Genomic DNA, 27,702 nt, shown 5'->3' with positions numbered 1-27,702 from the left:
TCATAACAAATTATACTATTTTTACGTATTTAATTATTTGATTTTGGTTTGAATTTATCTAATGCATCTTTGTATAATTTGGTTAAGAAGGTTAGTTTTTTGTCTTTTTCTTTTAGTTGGAATTTATTCTTATATTATTATTTTCTTTTAAGTGATAATGATCTTTCAATATTTTAACTCAAGCAAAAAGATATTATAGTACAATTTTTTTTAAAAAAAATGAACTAGTTATGTAATCGAATTTAAAAGTTTAAAAAAAGTGAGATGCTAATTAAATTTCAATGGAGGGAAAAAAATTAAATCTTTTCTTAAACTTGTGGTAATTACATAATACAACCAAAAAGTTAAGGATTTCATTAGGGGCAGCTGTCCCCATTGCAAATCCGACTCTGATCACACACATTATGCTCCTTACAAGTGCGAGAAATATCTTCACCGGGCACATCCAATGCTGATGATTTATTTTCCATGTTTAGTGCACCAGGATTTGTGCTTTTACCAGAGATTAATGATTTCTCAGAGGAAGCAGAGTCCGCTGACTTGTCCCCACACTCCGACTCTGCATGTGTTGTTTCCTCAACTGAGACTCCAACTTCAACTTCATCAGAAACAGCTACATTATCAACTGCTTCAACAAGTCTCGTATGGCTTCCTTTAGAAGACGCGATGTTATCTTCATCCGGCGAATCTGATGCTATTTTCTTTTCCATCGCTAGAGTGCCCTGACTTCCATCAGAAACAACAAGAGATTTTCCAACAGGAGATTCACCTAGTTTGTCCCCTGATCGAGAATTGGTACAAATAGTCTCTTCAGCTGTGAGCTTAGTTTTCACATCAGAAGCAGCAGCAACATTGTAACCTGCATGGGCAGCATCCAAATCACCGTCTTCACAGGACTGAGTATTTTTATCGATAGGGGAGTCTGATACTGCTTTATTTCCCATGTCTATTGCACTATAGTCCATAGAGGAGGTATCAGGATTTTTGCTGTCAGAAGCAGATTCAGCTGTCTTGTCCCCTGACCTTGAATCAGTGCATATGGTCCCATCCTCAGAGGCTGGAACTTTAGATTCAATAACAAAACCTACTGCACAGGTATCATCCATACCCTCTGTACAAGACCGAGTATTATCTTCGGCAGGAGAATCCTGTCCTGCCTTATTATCCACCTCAAGTGCATCATGGCTTGAGCTCGTGTTAACATCACATTTGGTATCTGACGCAGATTCATTCCTCTTCTCCCCTGTTTGATAACTACTAAGGGTAGTTTCCTCAACTGAAACAGAAACATTAGGCTCCAGGGATGCATCCAAGGAACCACTAGTTCCACAAGTATCATTGATAGAAACGTTTGGACATTGGGAATCTGAATCTGCAGCAACAATTTCACCATTTATCCTACTAGTATGATGCAAACCACCATCATCACATTCTTGATGATCGCCAGAAGAGGAACCGGGTTTCGATTCGTTAGCCACCTCCGGTGTCATACACTGGTTAGATCCTGATTCAGTTTGCTTCGCACCTACAGGGACAAATTTGAGAAGTTAAAGCACAGTAAATAAACATGAGAAAACAATGGCAACAATTGCATTAACTAAAACCTGTGACAGCAGTCGAGTTCGCCTTTGTGTTTTCTTGCTCCAATAGAAGCTTCTGCAACATATCTATACCAGGGAAGACTAGCATATTCATGAACCTCATTTCCTGCTTAAGTGATTCCTCTAGAGGAGTGAAACCAAAAACTGCAGTCCATGTATGTGTAAGTTCTGAAATTGCAGGGATGACTAGTTTCTCAACCTTGAGAGAGCAGAGAGCCTTCAGACAAGAAAAGAATAAACTAAATTAATGATGCAAGGATCAACACAAGTAAACAAAAAGGGCAACAGGAAATATATATACATACACACACACACACATATATATATGTACAGAGAGACACACCCACACAAACATACATATATGGATTACTCCTCACAGCTTACCGACTCAATAGCACAGAAAAGCCGACGGCACATCCCTTGACGCCTGTATATATGGCGAGTCCCAATGAATGGCATCTCTGCTAGCTGAGTTCCATGGAACCTACATAGGGCAGTAGGACATCAAATTGGTAAGCATTTATCTGAATGATAATCCAGATGTATTCATCAATCCCCCCAACTAGTAATATCTACTCCAAGAAGCCAGGTGCTTGTCTTTGTTAGGTGATTCTGGTTTTCACTATATTTGTCTTAAATTTTTGTTCACCCAACCAAAGTAAAAAACAGGAACGGGGAACAGGTGAAGCACATAAATGCCAAAATGTTATATACCTGATAGATGCTGCAGAAATTATTTCATCACCTCTCTCCAGAATAGCAGTATAGAAGCCGCTATAGTTCAGTCGATTGAAGTTGGACCTTTTAAGATAAAAGTAGCAAATAGCAAACAGTTAGATATTTGATGTTTGACCAAAAATAAAAAGACCATAATTATTACAATCTGTATAATCCAGGAAAGGAACAAACTACAGCAGAATGCCCAAGATCTGATCCAAGCAGAAGAAGGGATAGAAATATTAGCCTGAGTCATAACAGATGTAATTCTACACTGAAAAAGTAAAACATAGTTGAAACACCACTCAAATAGTTAATTCATCCATCATATCCTTTTAGAAAAATGTTATAATATATAAAAATACTGCTTACTATCACTATCACATGGTTCTCTGAAAGCATATCCATAGCCTGACAAGAAATGCAATAAGAAAATAAAAAAAGTGCATGCAAGCATGAAAGAGCTCAAACAGCATATTTAAAGGTTCTAGTCATCCAAACTTGCGAATGCATGCTGTGTTCATACTAATATATCAAAAAAAATCCAAAAAACATAGTGGGAAAATTCGAAGAAGATCACAGGAAAAAGTTTACAAAAATTCATTTCCCAAATTAGAATGAGACTCCAATAAACTACATGAAGAAACAAAATAATTAAAGCGCAATCTGCTACACAAGCACCATTAAGGAAAAAATTAATAAAACCAACACCATTTCAAATTTAAATCTAGCATCCAAAATGCTTACCCACAATTATAAAGGACATTATTTATTAAGTTGATCCCACTCCTCCTGTCAACAATGGGTAAAAAGCATTCATCCATAACAGTCAGCGCAACAGCTAGTTTAGAATTGCATTCCACCCTTTGTGGAAGCCCTCTGGCAGTTGTGTCTGAATCTGCACCTGTTCTTCGAACAAGAGACCATGAAAATCCTGCTTCTAGTTCATGTTTGACCCCAAGATACTTCTGTAGATGCTCAAAGATCTGTAGGCACAACGAAAACATATCTGAACACACCTTCACAATAAGACAATAAAAGCAGACAAGAACTAGAACAAGCCCCTTAGAAGCAAGTAGTAAAAAGATAAAAAACTAAGAAATTCATGATGCGTCAAATCATATGAAACAAAACCTCATAAAACAAATTCCTGTATCAAATGATGACATAAGATTAACATTTATTACACACCTTCAAAACAACAGTTCAGCTTTAAACAATATTATAATAAAAAAGCAAGCACCGCATGCAAACATTCTGGCTTCTCTATAATGTGATGTAAGATATATAAAAGGCATGATTGCTTCTCTGATAATAGTTTTCCTAACTTGATTTACATATAATCATGATATGAAGCATTAAAATGACAACACAAGAACAGCACATTACCTCTCCGCATCCCTGCCCACAAAAAGGAAGAACTAAACTATTGGAATCATTATGAACCTCATCTGTCACTTTGATGCATGATTTGTGGTCTACAAAAGTGAAAATTTAATCATAATCTTATCGAAAAGAAATCAAGGAGAGGAAACCAAGGCAGCAGCTTCAAACTTCAAAGAATTGAAAACACCAAAAACAAGAGAATAAGTACATTTTTTCTCACACAGGCTGCATGCGAGAAGCACACAATCAGTTACATCATCATCTTGAGCAACGTCACTTCCATCACCACAAAATTTGCATATGCAATTTGGACAGTACCAATCGCCCGGTGGTAGAAACTGTAAAAGTTCATATATAGAAAAGCTAAGTTATGCTAAGTTGGTGTGCAACTACTAAGCAGTACGAGTCAACAAGTCAACAAGAGCAAAATGGTCAAAAAAAGAAAATTTTCTACCAGGAGAACAAAATAATAAAACTTGCAAATACTGTGAGCTGGATAAGATTTTTTCCCCTTCATCTTCTGAAAGACAATTAAATACCAATGCTCTTCAGATCATCAAAATATATGCTAGAACGAGTTTATATATGTAACAATACAACTAAGCTGAAATAGCACAAGCATTTAAGGAAGCAGCATTAAGCCAGTGACAAACATTTGTTGCATAAAGATCCAAAACACTGCAGATACCAACTCAGTCAACGGGTCTTAAGAACAGTCAGCCAGGAGGAAAGATTCAGAAAAAGGTGTGTCTTCTGAAAGTTATACAAGAAAAGAGACATATGCCTTCACTTGTCACCTAAATTACATGTCCAACACCCATCAAAGGAAGTTTAAGAACGCCCTTAATTTTTGTTAGGCACTAAAAAGGTTTAGGAATCCCTAACCATAAACTCAATAGCTATAACCTTCAAAATGAACATAAATATCTGCTTAAAGGAATAAATTGTATTACCTAGCAACATATTTAGATCTAACTCTGGTCATTAACTCCATCCAAGTAACATAGTCGCTATTTCTCAAAAGGGAGCAAGAAGAGGGCTGGGCTTGGGCCAGGGGCAGGGAGCAAAAGAAAAACAAATGACCCATGTAAACTCAAGAAACCAAGATCTGAAAACTGGAGTTTTGTTGCTCCATAAGTATACACTAAATTCTTAATACTTACAGAAATCTCTTCAACTCCAAGGCCTGCATTACCTCTATTTAAAATAGAATTGACCCAGAAGTTTAGAGTAATAGTAGGAGTAAAAAGAAAGCAAACAGGAGAGATTGACCACCGCTGTCAATGTAAAACATTATATAGCAGGTGCGAAAATTATACAGAAGTACCTCTATATTTAGGCAACTCTGATGAAATGTTGAAGGACAACTGTCACAACATATCAGATCTCCACCATCTCCGCAAATGCCACAAGTATCATCATTGGGGTCATCACCATCAATGTCCACAGAATGGAAACCAATCTGCTCAGACTCCTCTTGTCTGTTCCATGCATCTATTTGGCACTGAAGGAGAGAAACACCAGAGTCCAAATATATATTCTGAAATGGTTGGCGCAATTTGCTTCCAGCATGAATCTCAAATTTTGAAACTGTGAGGATTTTACTGCAACAACCACAATGGATACCATCCCTTGTGATCCAGCCCTCTAGCATCACTTTTGTTCGCCTACGGTTCATATATTGCACTTTTTGGCTCAACTGCACTGCTCCGGAATCAATCAGCCAGGAAAGCAGTGTTCTTTTCCCAGAATACGGAACAAAGCCATCACTCTCTGAACTCAGACCCGCATTAGAACCACGAACCAACAAAGTACATCTGCCATGTTTTCTACTTTTTCTTCCATGAACAAGATGGGAATTGGATATAGAGGATGGTTTTTCATAGCTATCATGCACATGGAGAGAGCTTTGACCCTTTGAGTTTGCACTGAAGGCACCATTTTCATTCATCCTACATTTTGATGACTTACCCTGCTTAATGAAAGAACTTAGTTTCTCTTCATGACTCAAGCTATCCATACTCTCATCTTCATGCCTGGTACTTGAAGATTTCCAGGCTACAGCTTCTTGTGCATTCTCACTGTCACTGTCATCTCTTCGCTTCTTTTTCATATCCCTTTCCATCTTCTTTCGTGTTTTCCTTGTTAATTGGCTGAGTACTTCATCTGATAATGGGGTAAATGCAGAACCATCACCACCAGGTTTGCCCTCATCTTCCTCATCTAGCTGCTTTAGAAGTGCATCATATGCCTTGATGATAGACCAGTAAGCAGTTCCAGCAGGATTGATGTACACTGCATCCAAGTAGTCCCTGTTCCTCCTTGGTCTATAATCTATTGTCCAGCCTGCATCCTGAAGCATCCCCCTTATTCGTTCACGTAATTTTTGTTTTTCTGTGCCACATCCACGTCTAACTTTTCCTTCTTTGATTCTGCTAGGCAGAAGCTGCTCAGCCTGAGTTTTTTCCTCTTGACTACTTACCCTCTTTGTAGAGTTAGAAGCTTCCATATTCTTTGGTTGAAGCTTCAAAGATGCATCACTATCTTCTGAATCCCAGTCAGAGACCTTATTCTTCTTAGTTGATGGAGTCTTTAGCAAATTCGGTTTCTTTTTCTCGTTTCTACTAAGTGAAGCACGCTTCTCAAGAACTTCTGTCTCTGAGTACAAGGATGGACGGACATGCAAGTTCCTTCTAACTGTATCACCAATCCTTGAACCACTCCGGGCTTCCTCAACTTCCAAGTGATCAAAATTTTTCAAAGGCTCACCCACCTTCTTTTTCTTGTTCACCATTACCTTCAAAACACCATTTTTCCCCTGAACCCTAATGGGTTCATCCGAATCAGCCATATACCTCTCCCTCAACGAGAAATGCAGCCGATCACCATCCCTACTTTTCCTGAACCTGTTCCTATCATCATGGTCACCCCTACTCATCCCACCACTCTTATCAAAATACATATTTTTCTTCTTCTCAAGAAAAACATGCCTGCTTGGACCACTCTCATATTCTCTCTCAATACTCCTCCTAACTGCAGCGGGCATTGAACCCAACAGTCTCCGACTTCCAACCTCTTCTCTACCATAATCAAATTGGTTTCTCCTCATAATCATCTCCTCATCAAGTCCATCATACTCATTAAAGTCAAACACATCTAACCTATTCCTCTTACTGTCACTCAAATCCTCCCCATTCCTACCAATCAAACCTTCCTCACTCCGCCTTATCCTCTCCTCCCTATTCCTCTTCCTACCAATTTCACTTTCTTCATAAACAGCTAAACCATTACAAACTTGAATCGTATCAGGCCCAACCCTCCTTCGTGGTGGCATTACAAGCTCATCGCTAGAACCCGAATCACTCATAATCATCCTAGGCCTCTTCTTCTCTTTTTTAGACTCGTAAATCTTTCGGGTCCCTATGGACCCGGCCCCACCAGAACCATCCCCTTTCTTTCTCACAATCAAACATCCCGATTGGCTCCTATTTTTCACCACAATCCCCGAATGCTCACCAGATCTCATTCGCTCTTCCATCAAAACCAAACCAAAAACCCTAAATTCCTATTCTTTTCCTCAATTTCATCACAAATTCAAAACAAAACCCATTAAAAACAACATAAGAAACCCTAAATCTCTCTCATCCACCAGATCTGTAGCGAAAAATTCCCAGAGCAAAGAAAATGAAAACCAAAACCAATAAAAATTTTTAAAAAAAAAACCTTCAGATTTCTAAACGAGATAATAGCTTTGGCGAAGAATGATACCTTGCCGTAGAGAAAACGCGAATCGTTATTAGTGGCAATTCACCGGTGATCGCTGACGTAATTTACCGGCGAAGAACACGAGAAGAGAAAAAGAGAGAAACAAATAGATGGTGTGTGAGAGAGGAAGAGAGAGACATACAAACTTCGGCTTTGGATTATAAAATAGAAAAACCAAAGCCGTTTTGAAATTATTAATTATTAGTACTATTTATTTTCTTTTTCTTTTTTCACGTTGGTTTTTTCTTTTTTGGCTCCATTGATTAATTAATCTCGTCAGCCTTTTTCCCTCCAAATCTTGCGGTTACAAGGAACGGGGTAGGACGATCCGGCATCGTTTCGATCGTGCCACGTCAGATGGGGCACACGATTTCGGTGTCGTTTGCTTACGCGGCAGTCTCTCGTTAGCCTTGAGGGCAGTGGTTGTTTTTACCGTTTGACTGAGCCGTTTTTTTATCTATTTTTTAAAGTTTCAATCAACGGAAAATCTGAAAGAGGATTAACGTGAAACGTGAAGTGCAATCGCGAGGGAGAGCGCGTGAAGCGAGAGCGGGTGGGATGAGACAATGGAATCTTATTGCGGATTTAGGTGAAGTATGACCGTGATGAAATCAGGATGCTTTGGTTCGGGAATTTTAATAGCGGTTTTGGTGAAAACAAGATTTGGCTTTTTACCCTTTCTGGGGCTGGGGTTCAAAACTTTAAACTCTCTCGGGCCTTTTAAGCTTTTAACCCCCCTGGATTGACAGCCTAAAAGTTACTGTTTCAAACCTTATCCATAATCTATTCGAGGAGCAGTGTCAGCCCTGAATTATTTCTCTCATCAGTCCCTAATTACAGATCATTTGTTATTGACATTCGTGGAATCTATCCAATAGTACATTTACCAAGAGGTAGAGTAAATTTTGGGAGTGTGTGGCGCATTGACCTTAGAGTCAAATCAGATGCCATTATTGTATTCAAATTATAATCCCCTTTTGTATTTTTTATAGTTTGATTGAATCTGTTTTACAGTCAAATTTCTCTATTTTTCCAAATATTATATTGTATATAATTTGAGGGTTTTGAATGTCTAAAGACAGCGATTAAGATAATTCTATGACGGAAAATTTTTACATTAAATATCACAATTGATGATTATTGTAGTCAACACTCATTAGCGTAATCTTCAGATAGAGTGAGGAAAAAACAAAAGAGAGACACTGGTAACTACGTACTATGACACTCCATTTTCGGTGAAGGCGGCAGCGTGCTGTTAGTACAGTTGGGAACAGTTTTTGGGTGTTGTACAAGGACGATTAATGGTATAAAGTCAAAAAGTAAGGCTGAAGAAACAAAATCGTAGTAGAAAACGCTTACAATCTGGTATTTATTGCTGTCTCATCAATTTGCCAAATGAACCACGTTTTCGATAACTGTTTTCCATTTTTTTTTTTTTATGAAATTCATGTCTCAAATTGATTAAATAAAATGAAAAAGCACTCGTACTATGTAAAGTTTCTTTCTTTTTTATGGAAAATGCCAGGGCGTGGATGGTCGTGGTCCCCACGTCGTCGTCGATTGGATTTTGCATTCGCAATGGTACTACAAAAGGCCAAAAAGAAGCTATTAATTAATTTGGGGCCTTTTATTTTCTCCTTTGTTGGAAATAATTTTTAAATATTAAAACAGAATCTCCGTTATCTTTATGGAATTTCTAATTCCGTATTAGGAAAAAAACAGAATCTAGCCTTCTTCTTTTGGCAAAAAACCAAACCAACATATATATATTAGGCAAATTGGTGACCTTCCTTTTGTTTTTTTCTTTTCCCCTTTCTTAAGAAAAAGAGTCGATATATTGGTAAGTGCAAAAACCACAATGCATCAAGCCAGAAGGCATATGAACTAGTCCAGATGCAAATTTGACCCCAAAAAAACTCCTTGCAGAACAAATCTCCATAGGAACGGGTATGGTAGGTGCAGAATACAAAATTTAAATGGATACTAAAAATGGAAAGGAACTCGGCATTTCATTCGAAGTTCAGTAGCTAACAAAAAGAAATAGAGGTAAATGACTAGGGGATTGATTGTATTGCTGCAAGAAACTAGCTCATAATCTATGATGATAAGATCTTACTTCTTCTTGGCAGCATCTCCAGCCTTGGTCTGCAGCCGCACAAAGTAACAGCAGTTAGATGCAGTCATAAATAATAGGAAAAAAAAAAAAGGAAATCGGATAAGAACAGTTGAAAGGAAACAGCCTAGTTACCTTCTTTACACCTCTGATCTTCTTGGCCCTGTTTTTCCTTTCCTTCATCTGCTTTCTAGACTTTTCAACCTTGGTATCTAGTCCATTCTATTTTCAGAAGAAGAAAGAACTTCAGTATCAATGCACAAGGCAGATATTTGCATTAGCACATGCATTCACTTGTGTAAGTGCAAAAGGGACGAGCAAGAAAAGAGAGAAGGTTGCAAAAATTGATAACACTCTTTTCTATTATTAAAGTTCAAGCTATTATTTTCATTTGTTGCGTTGTGCTGAAGCCAAAAGCATGAAATAGAATCCACTGCTCACCGGCTAGTAAACTTCTCCCTCTGACAATAATGAGCACAGCACTTTATACAAGGTAACGACTTCACGATGTAGGTAATACAGCTTGTTTGGATGACTTTTCTATACTCATTTATAAATTATGATCGCCATTTGAAGGACAAACACCAATCTGTGAGATCATAAGTAGCCTTAAGCTAGAAGCCAAAATAACCATGTTCCAATAACAGAGTTATGTCATCCATCTACAATGAATTCTTGGTTAATCTAGACTTCAGGAACAAAACTACGAAGATGATAAACCTAATTAATCTAAGTTAGCATCAGAAAAGACAAACCTTAACAAAGATTTTCAAGCTTGCCAACACTAGACTATTCAACCTAACATCCTATAAACCATCAGCTAGACTAAGGGACATCATCAGCATTCGCTGAGAATCACAACATGAACAGTTTGTGGTTCTTCCAAAATGTTCTTGACCAAATTGTCCTGCAAACAGATAAATGCCTTGCTTCTTCCACTTAAGTTCTTAATACCAGCTATCTTATCCCTCACAGAACCAACTAGATAACCACAACAATGCTGGGAAACCACATACCAATGAACAATTGGGCACTTATATTACTCAAACTCTCAACAGTCACAATGCAAAAGAACAAGAAACGTAGGAACTATTACTTTACACTTTTATTGATAAGCAAAATATTGCTGTCCCTCTTATGATAGTCCATATTCTAAGGCATATTTGAAAGAATGATTCACACTTATGATACCAATTCTTGTCATTCCTACAACCAGTAAGAATCTAATTTTCTGCAAAGAATAACCTAAACTATGGTAGCCCAATACTAAAAGTTCTAAACTGAATACAGTTTTTGCAATTGAGTGTAATTAGCTCGATCTTTTGAAGTCCTAAACTATTTATTTGGCAAGATAAAACAGCACCAAGTAATTATTGCCTAGATTAATCAAAAGCCACAGTAATATAAAGAAATCAAAATGATGAACAAAAAAATATTCATCTAAAATATCATACTTAATCTGAAACAGAGATCATGACAAGAGTAGTGATTACCCTGATTAGACGGTACTTAGGCTCATACTTCTTTGCATTCTCAACCGAGTCATAAATAAGCCCAAACCCAGTAGACTTTCCTCCTCCAAAGTGAGTACGGAATTTGAAAACGAAAATTGAATTTGGGTCTTTCACTTCATACATCCTAGCCAGTTTCTCCTTAAGCTCAGCCTACATTCCGGTTCCAACTAAAACCAGTTAATAGAGTAGCCAGAAAAAAATCACATTTAAACCTTAAACAAACAAATAAGACATCAAAATACCTTTGAAACATTAGGTCTTCCAGGATGCAAAACATCTATAACCTGCGCCCAGAATTTTTTTAAAAAAAGGACAGATATTTTTCAGTTTTCATCAAAAACCCATTTATTCAAAAGTCTTTCTTTTCCAGTTCTATCTATATTTTCTCATAACCAAACACAGAAGTAATCAATGTAAGGGAAAATATAACAAATAAATAAAAGCTAAACTTATCATAAGGAAATTAAAAAAGAAAAATAAACCCACGAATTGTTTCCTTGAAAGGAGCCTGTTGGTCATGAACTTCCTCGTCCTTATGGTAACAGCCTTGTCCGCCATCGCTCTGCAATCACAACCCAAAGAAGAAGCCTAAATATACGTGTATATATATATATACGTATTGCATGAAGATTCATTACAGGGAGGAGAGACTTACTTTGGTTGAGGTTCTTCTCCGAAGTTACTCTTTTGGTTTGAGGCTGGTGGGGGATTTTAGTGAGGGCGCCGGCGCGGAAGCTGATATGAGAGCAATTAGTAGTAACTAGGGTTTTTGGTAAATGAAGGGAAATATTTTCAATTATGTTTGGTTGCTTGGAGAATTGCGTTCTTGGTTGGACCAGGATTGTCCAACTCCACGTCATGAAACTTTTATAACCGATCTCCCTCTTTTTAATTTTTTCTTTTCTTTTCTTTAGGTTATACTTTCTTTTTATAATTTTTTTTTATTTTTTTTTAAATTATGTGTTTTATTGAATTGCCGAGTAGAACCGTGGATCTCTGGCTAAGCCAATCAGATTGCTTAACCTGTCATGTGCATCAACACTCTATACATACAAAAGCAAAGCAGGACAGTACAAAATGCCGATCCTGTTACACAAAATTGGTGCAACATAAAATTCAAGAACATCAACAACAGCAGGAACATCAGTCCCTGCATAGGCATTAACATGGGCTGCCAAAACACAAACGCACAAAACCAAGTAAAAGAAAAAAGAATTAATTACACATAAAAGTTTCTAAACTTATAAGTTGGTATTAACATAGCATAAGATTTTTCTCACATTTAAAACTTTTATTTTAATATATAGATTTGATATATTTTATAAATAATTTACTACTTCTATTACATCTAGGATTCATTTTAAAAAATTGGTCAACTCATTGTTGTGGCATTCCAAAAAACAGTGACCAAAAATGTGAGTTGTTTTGGGGTTTGGACCATGAGAAATTATACAAGTGGGATCCTCAGAAAGCTCTATCTTGCGTGCAGAGAGAGATCCCATGCTATGCCCAATGGGCATAGGAAGTGAACTTGGTTTACTTACCAAAGAATCATCTACTTGCAAGGCCCTTCCAATTGGCAGAGATGAACTATTAAAGCTGGTGGTTCTATCCTCTGAAGTAAAACTTCTGGCACTCAAATTGGAGTTTTTGGTTGAGGCCATAAACGAAAAGGAAGCAGCTGGAATCTGTTTTGGGTTCTAATGGCACTTCCACAATTCCAAAGACAAGACTAGAATCCCCTGAGTTGGTGTTGGGTTTTCTGGTTTGGAAAAGTTGTGAAATTATGTAGTTCTTAGGCAGAGAATTACCAAGGAATTCATTGGAATACCTTGTGGAGTAAGGAAATTTAGTCTTCAGCTGTGGTCCGAAAAATTATATTCTTTCTCTTTGGAGAATCAAGGTCTTCACCATATGATCTAATTCATAATCATTTTGGAATGTTGATTTAGGAGACATAACACTAAGGGCACGTTTGGTTCGCGAAATAGATAAGAATAGAATAAAATAAATATTACGTAGTTTGATATGATGAATAAAATAGAATATGAATAATTATTATTACTTATTACAATGTTTGGTTAGTAGCAATAACTTTAAAATAAAAAAAGAATAGAAAGTAAAAAAATAAAAATATATTTTATTATATATATAATTATTTATTTTTAATTTATATTTTAAATATTAATAATTTATAATTAATTAAAATATTAATAATTAATAATTTAAATATCAATATTTTACTATAATTTAATTATTAATATTTTATTAATAATATTTTATTTATAATTTAATATTATTATGATTAAAATATTAATAATTTTTTATTTTTTATACTCATTAAAAATTTAATATATTAATAATTTAATAAATAAAATATTAATATTTTAAAATTTTAAAATTTTAAAATTTTAATTATATTAATATTGATAATGTTTAAATTATATATAAAATATTAATATTTTAAATTTTACAAATAATTTTTTTTTATTTCTTTTTTTTTCTTTATGGGCCGATCGCAGGAAAGGCGACCGATGTAATAAAACGTCGATTTGGCGCATCAGGTGGCTAGATTTGGCCACTACGGTGCCAGATCGGTGCTTTCCCGCGGCTGGATCTGGCCATGGAGTGTCAGATCTAACCGTGGGATCTGATCAGGAAGCACCAGATCTGGTGCTTCTCGCGACCAGATTTGGTCGTTGAGTGCCAAATCTGACTGGATGTCAGTTGAATCTTGTCGAAAAAGATTAGATCGACGTTTTTCGATCATATTCGATAGTGAAATCGTCGTCTCGTCACTGCTGCCGCCATCGCCACCAACGTCATCTCCGGTGTTGAGTGCCAATTAGAGAGAGAATGAGAGAGGAAAGAATGTGAGAAGAGAGAGAAAGAATAAGGGAAAATGAAAAGAAAAAAAAGTATTTATAAGTCTAGGATTGTAATATTTTTAAGTTATAAGGGTAATTTTAATCTTATTATATTTTAGAGCCATTCCCTCAGTCATGGAATAGCAAAACTCATGGAGAAGCTCGAGTGTAATTATGCGTGAGTTTTGCCTCATTTTAAAAAATAGTTATTACTAAATAATAGCTATTTTTTATGGCATTGCTGTACCAAACGGAAGTAGAGCAAAACCATGAGAATAGAAGCTATTCTCTGTACCAAACGTGCAGTAAATGGGTTGCTAAAATTTGCAAAAACTCTCAACTCAAGAGGAGAAGTAGGGCTCCGAAGCGTATCAGGATCTGAAGAACCCTTAGTGCTAAAACCAACAAGGAAACCAGGACTATTGAAAAGTGAGCTGCTAATATGCCTTCAACCTATTGTATCAGACTGAAAATAGGACTCTGAATCAGGATCAGCCATCACATTACCATCCATTGGACTTGCCGATGAACTATGCTTTCTTACACTGCATTATCTATAAACGTCAATCCTCTAGCAAGAAAACCGGTAATTTCTTATATACTTTGCTACAATAAAGAAATATTCTAAAATATTTCAACTAATTTGTTATGGAAAAAACAGAGTTTATTTTAGTTACCTTCCAAAGCTTTTGATCATCCTTAAACTGATGAAAATTGACTTACAGTTTCGAGAAAAAAATTACCGAGTATTTATAAAATATGTATTTATAATTTATAATACTTTTTCTTTTCTATTGAAAAAGAAGGATTTTAAAACATGTATTTATAATTTATTATTGGACCAAATACTTAAATATAGAGATGAGATATACAAAAGAAGCATGCCAATTGAAATCCGCGCTGAGAAAATTGAAAAAGTGAGTAAAGGGCGAGTAATCCTGATAAAAAGATCCCCTTCGTTAACGATGGGATGCCATAATGACTTGTTCCAAGGCAAGCAACTTTGCGTTGCATTACATCTACATGGAAGTTTCCAAGTTCAAGCAACTTGCCGCCTTACATGGGGGCTGGCTATGCCCTTTTAAAAACCAATGGCATGTAAGAAAACGGGGTCTTTTTATGGTATTTAACTATTTATATATAAGCTACCCGAAAGCCCAAAACCCACTGCATTAAGCTTTCTCGCTTGCATAGAAAAAGCTCCATCTTCTTCTATCAGATTTACTAACTCCATCATTCTCACCCCAAAACAGCAATTGATTTTGCTCCATGAAGGTTTTAAAGAGTTCTGTAAAACTTTCACTTCTTGCTGTTATTGTAGCCGTATTAATATCCCACAACCTATATGCAGCCTCTGCAGCTTCTGGTGGTCGAATGGGCGGATCTTCTTTCTCTTCAGGGAGTTCACCTTCTTCGCGCCGGCATGATTATCACCATCATCATTCATCTAGTGTTTATGGGCTCTACGACTCCCATCCTAGATTTTCCATGAACGCCAATCAAGGGAATGGTTCTAAATCGGCTGCTGGTGCTTATGTAATGCTAACCATTTTTATGGGAGCAGCTTCATACTTGGTATACCTTAACTTTGTGGAAGGTGGAACAAGTATTCTACAAATTCAGGTAAGGCTCCACTTCCTTGCTTTAGTATCATTTGTTTATCAATAAAATTTGTTCTTTTTTATTGTACCAAACTCACAGCTATTCGTTCACATGCTTTCTCTTACTAGCTATGGAAATATTACTAGTATTCAATTAGAGTCTACAACAGAGCTTTAGCAACATGAATCGATTGCTTTTCTAACCCTTTAAGGCAGTGGATAGAAATGATCATGAAACCTTGCTGCTATCAAAAGTTACCCTCAGTTGATAATCATATTATGAAGTTTACCTTTCAAGGATAGTATAGGCTAGACTCTCGGTGCTTTCTATAAGAAATTTTCATGTTTATGAATGTGACAGCTTTCCACTATACAAGTGAAAAGATACCAGAGGAATCACAACTGTCCAATTGGGCTGTCCCATGTTAGTTGTTGGGCACAAAACAATGAGACGGTCCTGATTTCCCATGAACCTTTCCCGCTTAGAACTCCAAAGTCCCTCTCTGTAGTTCAGCTCTATAAATCCACCCAAGCTCTATTCTTTCTCTTACAAGAAAAATCTTTCACTACAATTGCATTCAAGTTCACAGCAAAACCTTTAAAACTTGTCATCGTTTTCGCTCTGTTCCTCTGCTTCATGTATGTCTCCTATGCTTCTTCCTCTAGTGGTGCCATGGGTAGTAACTATGACAGTGGTGAGGGTTCTGAAAGTGCAATTGTATGTGATGTTGAGCCAATAATTTTGATATTGCTCTGGGTTTCTTTCGGGGTAGTTACGGGTGTTACTCTTCTGCATTGCATTTTCAAGGGGGGAGATACCTTCCTTATGCTTCAGCCTTCAGGTACATCGTCAGGTTCTGACTTGTGGTTTGTTTCACCCCTGGATATTATTTTAGTCTGTGTGGCTCTCTTGATGAATTTCCATTTTGTGTTTGGTACTTGAGAAAGTTCAAAAAGCAAAAAGGCAGGATTTTATTTTATTTTTCTTATATTTTGCTTATTTATGACATGCGACCTTATAGGGAGTACTGGATTTACACTAGTAAAGTTTCTTCACCTTTTATTCAGGTTGGCTTATCTGCAAAAGCTCGTTCTTTGCAAAGAGAACTGACTGAAATTGCCACCACAACAGACACTTCTACAGCAAATGGCTGGCAACTGATATTGGAAGGTAATTTTTGGGATTTTGTACACTTTTGAGTTGTATTAATTCTAGTGTTTCAGTTTTATCTCCTTTACTTCCCCTGCTTCTTCAAACAACACAAAAATTCTCATGGCAGCATAATTGATTGTCTGTTCTTTCTTCTCTGCTGCCTATCTTATTACCATTATAATCCAGGGTAGAACACTAAAATGTGCTCAAGAATCAGATGCAATTCACAAACACTTGAAATGCCAACTTCCTAGTAGTTGAAGTCAGCTTCATATCAAAGTATCTAATTCTCTTGTTTTGATTCCAGAAACAACATCATCACTGCTTCGCCATCCAGATTACTATCTTTATGGTTATTCGTTTGTAAGTCCATCTTGCATATTGCTGTCTCATTTGATGGTTCCTTTGTATTGTTTTTCATATCATATCACAATGATTTATTTCACACTTCAATTGAGCATAAAATTTTATGGTATCATTTCCATTTAAGTGCGTGTTTCAGTAGTAGATTGTAAGTAGGGTAAATTGCAATATTTGGTTCCTTGTGCACTGGAAAGATGTTCAATTAATAAGCCTCGATAATGTTGTATTGTTGAGTATTATTTTGATGAAACAGTCGCCTTTATTCTACTGAATTACAATATTATTCTGACGATTTTCCGCAAAGGTAACTCGCTGTTGGACCATTGGAGGCGCTGAACAGCACTTTAAACGACTTTCCAAGGAAGAAAGGCAGAAATTTGACGTAGAGTCACTGGTAAACATCAACAATTTTAAAAGGACAAGAGCTGTTGCTCCAAAAGCTGACAAGGTTAACAAGGACTGCATAGTGGTACGCATTCCATGGTTATTTTCTGCCATTTCATCATGAAAATTTTTAGTTATAAGTTTAACAGACCGCCTCATGAGGACTTCTTTGACCTGTATTCATCTCATCAAGCTTCTTCAATACATATATCATTCACACAGGTAACAGTACTGGTGGCCGTGCAAGGTGCACACAACCTGCCAACTATCAGGACAACTGACGATGTGAAGGAGGCCTTGCAATCTTTGGGAGAAATCTGTTCTAGCAAAACTAAGGTAAGAGATTCTTCACTTGCCATTCTAGCTTATTCATTCATATTTGATGTCTAATATGTACTAATTTCTATCTTTCTTTTAGGGTGTAGAGGTACTCTGGACCCCTCAAGATGAGACTGATTCTTTGTCAGTTGAGGAATTGCTTGAAAATTACCCGCAGTTAAGGAGAATATGATGACTGCTACAGATCTCATCTGTGTAGATGTAGTTCGATGCGTACTGGTTTTAATCCATAAATACTGCAATGCTTGAAGAACGAACACTCAAGTCTCAATGTCTTCCTTGTAGTGTTCTACTAAATTAGAATTTACTACTGAACACTGGCATATATAGGGACTCAAGTGTGGGAAATTTACTCATCTAATTAAGTTCTTCCTATAAAAATTTCTTCCAAAAAATGCTGATGCTGATAACTTTTGTTTTCCCCGTTATTTGGAGTTCTTTTGACGTTACCAACCAAAGTAGCCAGCATGAGCATGCCATGGTGTCAAATTTTATGGTGAAAAAACCCAGATTTTCTTCTTCAACATTTATTTTATGATGAAAAAAAGAAAGGGACTGCAAATCCAAGTGTTTCTTCATTAATCAACATCACTAGGATCCCACCTAGATGCTGGCACAAGTTTTGACGGTGCCATCTACATTGATTACAGACTCAAGAAAGCTCACACCATCAAAATGTGTTTGCCAGAACAATGGGTATAAACCAGAGACTTTTGCAAGAAGTGTCAGCAATGGTGAGTTATCCTCTCAAATATTTTTGATATGTTCAATAGGCTTAATTATCAATGACAAATCAAAAAGCTGATAGTTAACTTGAGATTACAAAGCCATTTGAACAACTCAGATGCTAAGGTTTTCATAATATGAAAAAGCAGAAAAAAAAACATGAAAACCTGCTGGCAATACCAATCTGAGTTACGAAAGAGAGCAATTTTGCAACAGGGAAAGGCGAGCAATTTTTGTTAGTGATGCGATGCCTTGATGATGTTGGCCAGGTGTATTTTACCATCGTTCCTAGCAGGTTTGCCTGGCAAACAGGCAAGTTTCCAAGAAAATGAAGGGGAAGTAGCGGCCTTGTAGGGAATGGCTATGCCCTTTTAAAAAACCAATGGCATGTGAAACGGCCTTTTATGGTATATACCACTACCCAAAAGGCCAAAACCTACCGCCCTAAGTTTATTCTCTAACAGAAAAAGTTCCATCTACTTGCCTCACATTCTCTGAATCCAATTTTTGCTCTTATTGTAGCCTTAATAGTTCATGCCATAGGCATCATCATCACCATCATCATTCAAGTAGAGTTTTATGACCACAATTCTCGGCCTAGTTTTTACAAAGAATGCCATGAAGAGACTGGAACTAGTATTTGCACCATTTCTACATGTAAAGCAAAATATAAGCAGGATATCCATCAAACCAAAGTAACCCAGCTTACAACCCTTGAAAATATTGCTTTGTTTTTTTTTTTTTTAAACTTTTCTACATTTGAATGGATCAGGTTTGTTTCAAAAATATTGCAAACATATAAGGAGAAAATAGCATGAAGATTGATTGCACATGTGCTACAACAATATAAATATAAAAATTGGTTGTTGCCTCTTGACTAACGTTTGGATCCAGAACTTTCTTTCACCTTTAGAAAAAATGGGTTTGCTGACACTATCTTCGATGATCTCACCCTTCCATTATTCAAAGAAAGCTTGCTCTTAGTGGATGTTTTTTTTCCAAGAAAATGTAGAGAAGCTACCTAGGACATGCCCACTTGAACAACCCACAAGTCCAGGTATTATCACTATAAATAGTGAAAGCGACTATCCATTTTGCATCACCTTCTTTCAGACCCATCCCTAAGTCTTGGCTCAAAATAGCATACTAGCTCCTTGCAGTCCACCTTATGGCTTTAATCAATATCATTCTAGCTTCGAAACGGCGACATCGAAGGGGTCGTTCTGGATCTTCCTTCTCTGCTACCAGGTCGATATGGTCATCACCATCACCATCATCATCATCATCATCATCACAGCACTCAAACTATTTTGATGAATGGCCTGCTGATTGTCAAATAATGATCTTGGTAGCGGTTGCTTCATATTCTTACTTGCTATATCTTTCAATTTTTGGATAAACTTTCTTCCTACAAACTATGGTACGGGTTAAAAATCTCCAAATTCTGTATAGATTTCCCCCTTTCTCTTAGGCTTTCGAGGTGCTGTTGACTGGACGCAATACTTCAATGCTTGAAGTTGAAACATTGGCTACTATGTATGGAACAGGCAGCTTCCCTTGTATATAGTTTGTATTTTTACCTTAACTTCAATAAATTTATGGATCAGTCTTCTTCCTGTAAATGAGTTTCTTTTACAGCTATTCTTAGCTAGTAATATCGTTCTTAGTAAACCATTAAACCTAACTACTATCAAAAGTTAACAATCACTTTTTGTTAAGTTTCATGGAAATTTCACAGTGATAGAATTTTTATTTTTTTATTTCGATTTGAAAAACGAGATATTCCAATTCAACTTGTTGAATATGGAAATATATGTACTAGTTATTATATTAAAAGTTTGGATATAATTTGCACTTTTTCATATAAAGAAAAAAAAAACTCTTTATTAATCATAATTTACCAAATAACTTAAATAAGCTTTTTTTTTAAAATAATTCTATATTTTTACAATTACGATGCCATAATGCTCTCTTAAAAATTAAACACTAGTTATTTATATATATTTTTTATTTGGTATCTTTGCCACTCTTAACTCCAATAAATAAGCGAAGGGTGAAAACAGAATATTATGGAAACTTTTTTCAATTATAACAATTTTTTCCTACCTTTACAATTACATGGTATTTGATTTGAGACTTGAGAGGTAATTGATATATATGTGTGTTTAGATTTATAGCAAAATTGACAGTTCTACTGTACCAAATACCCTTTAGTTATACATGCACTTGATCACTCTTCAAAGTCTAATGTTTATGTTTTCTTGATGATTTTCCCATCCTTAATTTGTCCATTCCTATTTTTCTTTCTGTCTTACAGCAGGTTGCATGTTCTGCCAAAGCGAGCTTGGTTCAAAGAGAATTGATCACAACTGCCAAAACTACAAACACTTGTACTATACCAATTTGTTGGAAATTCTTGGTCAGTTGAAACCCATGCTTTTATACTTTTCTGTTGTGGCAAGAAGAAAATTTTCATTTGTACCCGTTTCTTCTGTTTAATTATTTGTTTTTCTTCTTTTATTTTAACAAATAGCAACCTGATTATCATTGCTGCACCATTCAGCTTACTACCGTTATGGCATTCATCTGCAAGTCAAGCTCAATATCCTTACTTTGATGCTCTCCAACGTCGAAAATGTCGCAAATGTTCAAATAAAAAGACCATTCTTTCCCAGTGCTGATAAAATTTGAAGCAAGGATTACATAGTGGTGTGCTTCATATTTTGTTTCTTCTTTTTCATGATGATTGTATTGCAGTATTATTTCTTCCCTGAAAGAAGTAAACTAGCTCGATGGCATGAATGAGTATTGATTTGATTGTGCTTCTCTCTGCTTGCTTTCTTTGAACTCTGTTCTCATCGTCTCACTATAAGCCCGTTACATACTTTTTCGTGAAGGCATTGAATTCTGTGACATCAGTTCCAGCAAAACTATGGTATGGAAATTAAGGACTGAACATTTTCACGTAGATATCCTGGATGTTCAAGCTTTCTTATTTTGGTGAAAGTGTGCCAGGGTAGCGATTCCAAACCAGCAGGGGACTTAAATTTGGTGCATAGCCTGTTATTTGATGAAGCAAACTCTTATGAAGAAGTAGGCTGGATTTTACGATTTGAATTTAGTCAGTCCACTCCAAGCCCGGTCTTTCGCAAAGAAGTCACCTATGAACATCGGCCGAAGCATATCTTTCATGGTCTCTCGGCCATTGAAGACGTTACGTTTGGTTTGGGGCATCACGACTTGGGCTTTGCCCAACTATGAAACATATTTGACTTTGTTGTCAGAACTCAGAACCCCAAAGTTTTTTCTTTTTGTTGAGCCGAAGTACAGAGGTCACAATAACCCCAAGGTTAACGTCTTTATTTGGGGCTTCAATCAATGGGAATTTGCACCCTTCCAACAGCATATTTCCCGCAACGACTTGCAATTTTCTTCGTCAAGAAAACAGTAAAAGTTTTAATCTTTCTAATAAATAACGTCTCCTTTGAGTTGTCAGCGCCTTTATGGCATCAACTGGATTGACATTTGGAAGACTGATATCTTCCAAGGAAACACAACTATACAGAGAGTATTACACTCCAAATTAGGTGCAGAAAGGCACTCTAAAAAGTCGTTGGCAGGGGCACATGTGACAAAGTGGAGGCTGTGACTGTCAATGATGAAGACAGAAGCAAGGCAACATTCAATGCAAGGTTTAAAAGTAATGATTATGTAATCCCATATTTATGTACGAAAGATTTCACTTTTTCCCTGCTTTTCTTGTTGTAAAATTCAACAACGGAAGGTTTGTTTGCAAGGGGAGTCATAAAGGAATCTGTATACGTGTGAGATAATAAAGCACTTTTCCATGACCTAACTTTTTCTACTTTTATTGGTCTCGTGAGCAGCTGGGATGCAAAGCATTAAGTTCCTGAAAGTTACAGTTTACAATGTTCATTACTATATACCAAAATGTTCAATTTACAATGTTTTCGAGCTAAATTTGAATATTTCATTGTTCTGGGATCCTAAATTATATGTACATTTCAGACACAATCATCCGAAAGCTGCAGTTCAAGTTGCGGTGTGTCCTCAACTTATGTGAGCATGCAGAATACTTGCACCCCAGGCCGGGAAACTTGTGGCTTGTGGCTGTATATAGTCTGCATGAGCCTCATACCATTTAAATATCTAACCAAGTTGGCAAGTGGTGCACGCAGATTATCACATGGCGCCGCAGTTAGGTTGGTGACATATACTTGTTGAGCCATAAAAACCATCAAACTTCTTGGGACCATCCTACTTTTTGTTCTCATAAAAAATGACCACAGTCGTGCAATGGTCTACTTTAGAAAAAGAGAAAAATACAAAAAAACAGCTAGGGCCTGCGGGATGGCAATGGACTTCATAGGTGATCTGTCATCTGTGTGCAGGGCATTAGGAGCTATGAGACTTTAAAACTTTATTTGCATGGGCAGGGAGTTGAAAACTGTGGAGGGAATGTGGATATAGATCCTAGCTACAGCAGACATATTTTAATGTTAAATGTACATTGGCATGGACGGTTGGAAAAATGCCCTCCTCAGCATCATTCTTTGAAGACATGACAGATCCTAAGCACTTGCAATCCTCTATGTGTCTCTCTCTCACAGACAATACATCAATGAGGACAAGAGGATCCCCCTTCTGCTTGGTTTAGATAAATTTGGTGAACCTTTCATACTTTAATGTAAGTGGGGTAATGTACAATAGCTTGATTTTCATTCACTCAAGTGATCCGTCTTGGACACCTTACAAGATGTGAATAGTTAGATCTCCCTCTGAATAACAAATTTCGTTTGCCTTCACTTTTACTTATAGAGTGAGTCAGCCTGTAAATGATTTGAGGGTGTGGTGTTCGAATCTGGTGAACATAATTAGAGAATTTCGCACCTCACACATCTACAGCATCAACTGGAAGGGAAGATGCCCTGTAAAGAGGGTGTGGAAGCAAGGCTCCTGTGTAGAAATTCTTGGTAGTGGCTACTGTCTCAGGGTTATAAGAACCACTAATTGCCTCAGAAATTTGGTCTCCTTGGCTTGCAAAACTGGCACATTTTTTCTCAGCATCAATAGAAAAATAAAAAGTAAGATGCTTCCCCGAGGGTAATGATTTCAGGAGAGGTCCATTGCTTTCTCTCTTAGGAGATGCCAAAATTGAAGACATTGAAGCTTTGGTATCTTTGTCGTTCTCCAAGTCATTAAAACTTTGAGTCAAGCTTTGAGATCTCAGTCTGACCCCTAATTGTTGGTCTCTAAGCTCCCTCAACTGCATCTGATACTTTGCTTTTAGCCATCTTAGTTCTTGTCTAATCTCATTCTCATAATCATCCAAGAAACCAGAATCCACTGAATGGTATGCAGAGAAAGAGTTCCTAGCATTGGAATCACTTTGACTATCTATGCTTATAATTCTCTCCTCCTTTCCATAAATTGACTGGTCCGAAGTCTCATTTGCCTCATCGCAGTGGATATCCTTGGGACCTGATGAACTTAGTTCTGGTCCTTCTCGCTGAGCCCAAATGTCAGCATAGTGGATGCCATTTGATCGGTGTAATGAAGCATTTGCACCTTCTGAAACACATTGCTCTGGCCCTTCAACTTGGTATGTGATCTCTTCAAAACGGCCATGGATAGCAGTACATCCGTGTTTCGAGCACTGAAGAACTTGCAGGTTCTTGGCACCTGCACTACTTGATGATACATAACCTGAGATATAGCCATTTGAAGAACAATTTTGACAAAAACTTGAACTCAAGCATTGTGAATTTTCATCTATGCCTGATCCCCTCTTCCACTCTGGTACTAAGGAAGCAATTTCACCATCAATCATATCTGCTATTTTAGTGACATCTTGGTCATTAATATCAAGCTCAGAAACCATTTCCGTTGCAACACTTAATGCTGTATCAGACTCAATGTCAAATGGGAAGTAGATGTTTCGAAAGCAACCTGCAATAAGAATTAAATTTTGTAACACTAATGCAGAACAGAAGCAAAAGAATATAACTAAACCTGGACTTGAAAAAGCACAAGAGAATCGAAATTTATGACTCTGTAGTCCAACAGGAATCTAGAGAATTATTCTCTATTTCAGTTAATCATGATAAAGATAGAATATTTAGAAAACCAAATAGGAATATTGGAAGGAGATAGTTCAGAACTCCAACCTTCTTTATCTGCAATTCTGAGTCTCAAAAAGATGCCATCATCTTCTCTCCACTTGCCTTTGATAGTAAGATCAACATCTCCCAAATGTCCATCTTCTTGACTAGTGAAGAGATCAATTTCACTTGTTTCAAATTCAAGTGAATTGTAACCCAAACCATTCTCAGGTCCATAACCAAGATAGTTGGTGTAGCTGTTGAATAAAGAGCTGTTGTTACTATGGTTAATATCATAAAGAGGTTGTCTCACTAGAGGTCCTGCATCATAGTAGTCTCTTTGGTATTCTATTGGTCTCAAGTCAGATCCACAATCATCAAGTTGGAGAAAAGGGTCTCTCAGAAGCTCCCTGGCAGGAAGCCTACGGGATACAGTTGCTAAACATTTTTCAACAAATTGTCTAACCTCAGGATCCTTTACTTTGTACAGAGCTTCTGGCTTTTTTCCCTATATCAAAGATAAAACATTTCAAATCAAGTGCTAGAGACGAGTGAATCCAATAAGGCAAAATTTTGAGAGCCTATAGTTCTTACTGAAACAACTTTCTTATAGATCTGAGCAGGATGTGTGCATTCACTGTATGGATATTCAAAAGTAACCATTTCCAAGATGCACATCCCAAAAGAATATATGTCAACTAATTCATTATATTCCTCTTCATACACCTCTGGAGCCATGAACTCAGGTGTTCCTGAGTACAATAACGGAGAGAAGGTATTATTCGAAAATTAAGTCTATTATACAAGAAATGATGCCATACAAAGCACCAATAAACAATTATACAAAGGAGAAGAATTTGCAATTTTTCTTTAACATACCAACACAACGAGCAGCATGTGATTTACGGAGGATTGCAGCCAGGCCAAGATCACCAATTTTGACCTCCCCTTGATTTCCATTAACAAAAATGTTATCACACTTGAGGTCTCTGTGAATGACAGGGGGGTCATGGCTATGTAGATACAGAAGCCCTCTCAAAATCTGTCTACACCAATGCTTCACAGCTCTAATATTTACTCTTCTATGTTTTAGCCTATACCTTTACGAAAACATGAAAGTTAAGGACAACCTCACAAAAAAAGAAAAGAAAAGAAAAGCTAATTCGAAGACTCATATAACCAAAACAGACAGAAAAAAAAGAATAGGATTGACAGAATTCTATGAGACTACATAATGCTTACTGTCTGAGAGTACCAGAGGTGAACATTTCTGTGACAAAGTTGATGTTTCTTTTAGCAGGATCAACCCAAGAAGTGTAGAACTTCATGATGTTTTCATGTTTCAAGGTTTTCAGGAGGTGGATTTCACAGTACAACCTCTCGAGATCCTCAGAACTTTGCAGGAAATCATGAAGCTTCACCTGATTCCATGCTACCTCAATTCCTTCGTACTCATCAAAAGCCTTATAACTGAAAAATTAAGCAAACCAAAACACACCATCCTATTAACCAACAACATCTATATATTAAATCATGAATTTACAAGAAATAGAAGCAAGAGAGAATTAATACACTGTCTTTGAGGCACCTTTGCCAAGAATTTCATTATACTGCCAAAAAAAATATGGGACTCAGAATCAAAACTTTAAATTCTCAGAAAAAAAAAACCAATGAAGAAAAACAAATGTAGAAAGCAAAAACCAAAGGTTTGCCAAAAAGGGTGTTTAGTTATTTAATAACTTACCCTTCCATATCTTCCAGTAGGATCAACTTCAACAAACTGAGAATAATCAGGTTCCAAGCTTGGACACCCATCCATTTCTTGTTCAAAGCTTGTTTCACCATTCATTCCTACTTTCGGAGTTTCAACAATGCTTTTAAAGGAGAGGGAAAGAGGATGAATCACTCAAAAAATAATAATTAAACTGGGAAAAGAAAGGAAAGGAAACTAATGATTATTTCTTTTTCTTTTTTTAGTTTTAAGTTTCGTTGTTTATTTATGAGTGTGAAGAAGAAGCGACGCAGAGGAAAAAAAGAAAAAAGAGAAATTACAAATAAGGGCAACGGACCCACAATTATTATTCTTTAATACCTATCAAACTATATTATTTATCCAAAAGGAAATAAAACTTTTAAAATTGTTAAAAAAGAAAATCAAAAGTACCATTTTATCCTCGGGCTGGCCGGATATGGTCAGACGAGGCCGTTTTCGGCCTCATCAAGCCGGATTGTTGCCTGACTGAGCTAGATCGAGCTGGTGGCTGCCGGCACCTCTCACTCTCTCTCTCTTTCCTCTGCTAAGGCTGGTTGAAAGTTGAAAATTCGACTTAAAATTAAGGGTAAAATTGGTAATTTAATTTTTAAAAGTTTAATAATAAAATATACTTTCTTATGATAAAAAAATTAATAATAATTAAGAATTCATTGCCCCTAATGGTAATTCCCCAGAAAAGAAAGGAGGGTTACGTCGAAGGGACCAGAGTTAAGGTCAATTGCCAACTAACTACTAATGGACAACGAGGCAAAGATTTCACAAGGCTTGCCTTGGGCCAGGTTGCCCCCACTTATTACAGAACCTGACAAAAACCAAAACGTCTCTTAATGTTCCTTTCTATCTGATCACGAGCTGTAAAAAAACACAGCCCCTCCCTCAACCCCGAGTCAGTCTTCTCTATCCTTTCTTTCTCTCTCTTCTAAGCCTTGCAACAGCTTGCAATACCTGGACCAACCAACATTTTTTTTATTTTTTTATTTATATTTTTTTTTTGTGGTTTTTGTAGGTCAAGTGGATTTATTGGGATTTTTGCTTTGTTTGAAAAAAAATAAAAAAAGCAAACATGATATTTGCGTCATGAAAATCTCGTGATGGCTTTTTGATTCGAGGATGGTACTTTGTGTGCATGTAGTTTTCTTTTTAATTTATTTATATTTGTTCAAAACTGAAAAAATAAATAAAAAATAAAAAGCAAGCATGCGGGCTGGGCCACTACCCAGTGGCTGTACCCGAAAAGGATTTAATTCATCAATTCACACTCTTGAATGCTTCTTTTG

General features: G+C 36.6%; 4 protein-coding genes and 1 long non-coding RNA gene across 6 annotated transcripts; 2 read left to right on the top strand and 3 right to left on the bottom strand.

Moving 5' to 3' along the window:
• On the bottom strand, positions 283-7,656 carry LOC18602986. Its single transcript, XM_007034694.2, has 9 exons — positions 7,473-7,656; positions 5,032-7,358; positions 3,913-4,042; positions 3,708-3,796; positions 3,066-3,304; positions 2,316-2,402; positions 1,986-2,085; positions 1,605-1,818; positions 283-1,525 (listed from the first exon to the last, which is right to left on the bottom strand). Exons 2-9 carry the CDS (start codon positions 7,240-7,242, stop codon positions 357-359), a joined length of 4,239 nt encoding a protein of 1,412 aa, XP_007034756.2. The 5' UTR covers positions 7,243-7,358; positions 7,473-7,656; the 3' UTR covers positions 283-356.
• On the bottom strand, positions 9,346-11,868 carry LOC18602985 (40S ribosomal protein S24-1). 2 transcript variants are annotated; one of them, XM_018119191.1, is made up of 6 exons: positions 11,752-11,868; positions 11,583-11,658; positions 11,339-11,380; positions 11,076-11,246; positions 9,718-9,804; positions 9,346-9,614 (listed from the first exon to the last, which is right to left on the bottom strand). In XM_018119191.1, exons 2-6 carry the CDS (start codon positions 11,652-11,654, stop codon positions 9,582-9,584), a joined length of 405 nt encoding a protein of 134 aa, XP_017974680.1. In that variant the 5' UTR covers positions 11,655-11,658; positions 11,752-11,868; the 3' UTR covers positions 9,346-9,581. The 2 variants fall into 2 exon arrangements, with proteins under 2 accessions (XP_017974680.1, XP_007034755.1); XM_007034693.2 differs by lacking the exon at positions 11,339-11,380.
• On the top strand, positions 15,103-18,213 carry LOC18602984. The gene is made up of 6 exons (XM_018119184.1): positions 15,103-15,586; positions 16,633-16,735; positions 17,025-17,080; positions 17,385-17,549; positions 17,687-17,800; positions 17,883-18,213. The coding sequence occupies exons 1-6, from the start codon at positions 15,233-15,235 to the stop codon at positions 17,973-17,975; spliced, it is 885 nt and encodes a 294-aa protein (XP_017974673.1). The 5' UTR covers positions 15,103-15,232; the 3' UTR covers positions 17,976-18,213.
• LOC18602982 lies at positions 20,719-21,357 on the top strand. Its single transcript, XR_001927400.1, has 2 exons — positions 20,719-20,948; positions 21,093-21,357. It is a non-coding gene; the product is annotated as an uncharacterized LOC18602982 (long non-coding RNA).
• On the bottom strand, positions 23,074-26,608 carry LOC18602980 (probable serine/threonine-protein kinase WNK9). The gene is made up of 7 exons (XM_007034686.2): positions 26,396-26,608; positions 26,224-26,261; positions 25,894-26,121; positions 25,531-25,751; positions 25,246-25,403; positions 24,718-25,159; positions 23,074-24,499 (listed from the first exon to the last, which is right to left on the bottom strand). Exons 1-7 carry the CDS (start codon positions 26,498-26,500, stop codon positions 23,442-23,444), a joined length of 2,250 nt encoding a protein of 749 aa, XP_007034748.2. The 5' UTR covers positions 26,501-26,608; the 3' UTR covers positions 23,074-23,441.

Source organism: Theobroma cacao, chromosome 4, assembly GCF_000208745.1.
Source record: "Theobroma cacao cultivar B97-61/B2 chromosome 4, Criollo_cocoa_genome_V2, whole genome shotgun sequence".
In the NCBI taxonomy this organism is placed as follows: Eukaryota; Viridiplantae; Streptophyta; class Magnoliopsida; order Malvales; family Malvaceae; genus Theobroma; species Theobroma cacao.
The sequence above is the reverse complement of the archived record's forward strand: the minus strand, read 5'-3'. Positions and strand labels throughout refer to the sequence as shown.